At 56.3% G+C, this 2707-nt stretch overlaps 1 protein-coding gene across 1 annotated transcript; it reads left to right on the forward strand.

The window, feature by feature from the left end:
- Positions 1-1684: 1684 nt before the first annotated feature.
- On the forward strand, positions 1685-2366 carry SPRG_16329 (hypothetical protein; the record flags this gene model as incomplete). Its single annotated transcript, XM_012355661.1, has 1 exon — positions 1685-2366. One exon carries the CDS (start codon positions 1685-1687, stop codon positions 2363-2365), a length of 681 nt encoding a protein of 226 aa, XP_012211051.1. The 3' UTR covers position 2366.
- Positions 2367-2707: the final 341 nt, after the last annotated feature.

The following is a 2707-nucleotide window of genomic DNA, read 5'->3' on the forward strand; positions in this document are numbered from 1 at the left end:
CTGATGGCGTTGGAGGTGGCGGTGGCGGTGGCGGCGGCGGCTGGCTGATTTGTGCTCTGTGCTCTGTGCTCTTTGCTCTATGCTCATGTTGGTTCTGTGTTGGATCTGATGTTGGTTGTGGTGACCGTTGTTTTTGTTGTTGTCTGGCTGGAGCATGTCGTCGTCTTCCTCGGATACTCACGTCTTGTCATTGTGGCGATGAGTTCCTCATCACTCAACGTCGCTTGGTCTGATGGCGCGGCTCGCAGCAGGCGAAGGCGTCGACTGACGAGGCCTCCTTCTGCCGCGGCCTGGATGACCGACGGCCGCGCCTCTGAGGACGCGGCCACTCGTCGGTTGGTTTCGCTTGCGGAATGGCTGGACAAACGCAGAATCGCACGGAGCCAGGATCTGGTGGTGTATGCAATATACGATCCTTTGATTTGACGACCACAGCAGCTTGGACATCTATATGTATGCACTCACTGTACGCTACAAAAGGACTTTACAAGCAGGACATCGAGGAAACCCCGGTGTATCTGTACAACATTGTATTCATACTGGTAGGAACGTACTGGTCCACAGGCGAACAGGAGCTAATGCGCCAGACCGACGGAGCACACACGTGAACGACGACATGGCATTGGTGACAGGAAATACTTGCACAAGGCGTCTAGCATGTCGAAGCGATGGTTGTCAACGGATGAGCTTCCGGGTCAAAGAGGCTCGCCTGTATGTTCAGGCGCGGGAGCTCGCGGCATGTTTATGGGAATACCCTTGCGAGTTCAACCTAGCCACGAATGATTTGTCCGAGCTCGCGCCTGAAGACTTTAACTCGTACGCGCATCCTGACGACGGATGGCATGTCGTGCAGTCGGACGACGAACTCCTGCACGTAACAGAGCTGTTGGCCGCCGATATTCGACACACTTCTATTAGCACGTAGATCATACATGTGTACTAGTAGTTGGTGGAGTTTAACCCTCCAACGCCTGACTTTTATCGGTGTAAAGATTTTAAACCAAATCATATCAGCTAACAGACGAGACACGGGTCTTTGGTTTTGACGGCGCGGTGTCGAGATCACTCAATCCGACATTGGTCCTGCGAGCGATTTCCGTTGGTTTGTACATCTACGGTGTCTGAGAGTAGATCTGAAAAGCGAGTCGGCAGCATCTCGGCCATTCGATGAGTCGTGGCGACACGTCGTCTCCATGCTGCGAAGACATGGTATGTAGTCGTGACGACAGCGCTATCCGAATAACAAAAATTCCAAGCAACCTTTATTGTCGCCACAAGCATCGTGCAGGTACAAGAAGATCGATGCAATACTGGGAGCAGTCGCATCTCTGTGTGCATTTGGTGCGTGCAACCCTGCAGGAATGTCCCGCGTCGTCCCGCGCGCGCCAAACCGTCGACCCGATTGTACGCCAGCATCGCACATGGATACAATTTTGAAGTATAAAATGTACGTGTACGACGTACGGCGCACTACTCTTCTGCCATTGTTTGTGCGGCCACGGGGATTCGAAGTTGCAATCGTGGCGCGCTGTCGAAGCTCCGTTTTGAATTCGGACCAATCGTCGTCCTCGGCCGCTGCAACCTTCGTTGCGGACGCGGGACAACCTTATGCGAACATTAGGCGGTCAGCGCCATGGACCACGCAAATCTACGGTCGAGTACGTAGTTGTGAATTTACCGCTTCATGAGCGTGTCCCTCCACGAGCTCTTGTCCAATGCAGCGGACATGGCGCCATCGGTGCTTCCAAAGCGGGGAAAGATGCCGCCCAACGGCGGCCGCTGGTCGGACATTGAGCATGGCCTCTTTCTCCAAGGCGTCGGGCTCTACGGAAAGGACTGGCGGCGAATTGCACGGCTCGTACAGACACGCACGACTGTCCAGACCCGGTCGCACGCCCAAAAGCACTTTGACCGACTGGAAAAGGAGCGAAAAGAAGGGAAAACCGAGACGCCGCCTCTACCGGTGGCCAAGCCCGCAAAGACTGCCAAGACGACGGCCAAGGGCAAGACGAAGCGCGTGCTGGCGCATCTGGCCATGGGCCCGCCCCAGTTTTGTCTACCAATCGACGACCTGAGCGCCGGGTACAGAGAGCCCACCGAGGTTCCGGCCTATGCAACGAGCAGAGGGGACCTCGACAAGCTCCTCGACGACATTCCCGTGCACGATTTCCTCGCACTGCTTGCGTCCGAGAAGGACCGATCGCTCATGGACGGCTTTGATTTCTCGAGTCTCGACACTGCGGCGCCGGTGATGGACGCGCGGCTCACGACCCCCACGACGCTCATGCCGTCCTCATGGACGCCATCGCTGTCGCCACTGCACCGGGATACGCCGAGTCGCTTGAAGGACGAGTTTTGTTTATAAGGCTCTGCAATCGCGTTGCTCGTTGTTTTAAGGGTTAAGGGCGTGCGAATGGAGGTCGTGTGTGGCGTAGTGTCTGGTCGACGCTTGCATTGGTTTCGGCAAACACTTGACGCCGCTGGAGCATGCTGCGCTCAATCGACTCGAGCGCCTTTCGTCGCATGAACGGTGATTGGCTCGGGACGCCGCGCACAACATTCTCCAATTGCACTTGAAGTTTGCCAGCTCGGGAGGGCACGCCGCGCGGGGTCACCGTCGTCTCGGTCACCGGTCTACAGGCATCATCCTATGGTATTGCGTCTGTCATTCTGCGCATCGCGTCGCACCGATCGAGCGTGGGTGGAC

This window comes from Saprolegnia parasitica (genome assembly GCF_000151545.1).
Source record: "Saprolegnia parasitica CBS 223.65 unplaced genomic scaffold supercont2.282, whole genome shotgun sequence".
NCBI classification, from domain to species: Eukaryota; Oomycota; class Saprolegniomycetes; order Saprolegniales; family Saprolegniaceae; genus Saprolegnia; species Saprolegnia parasitica.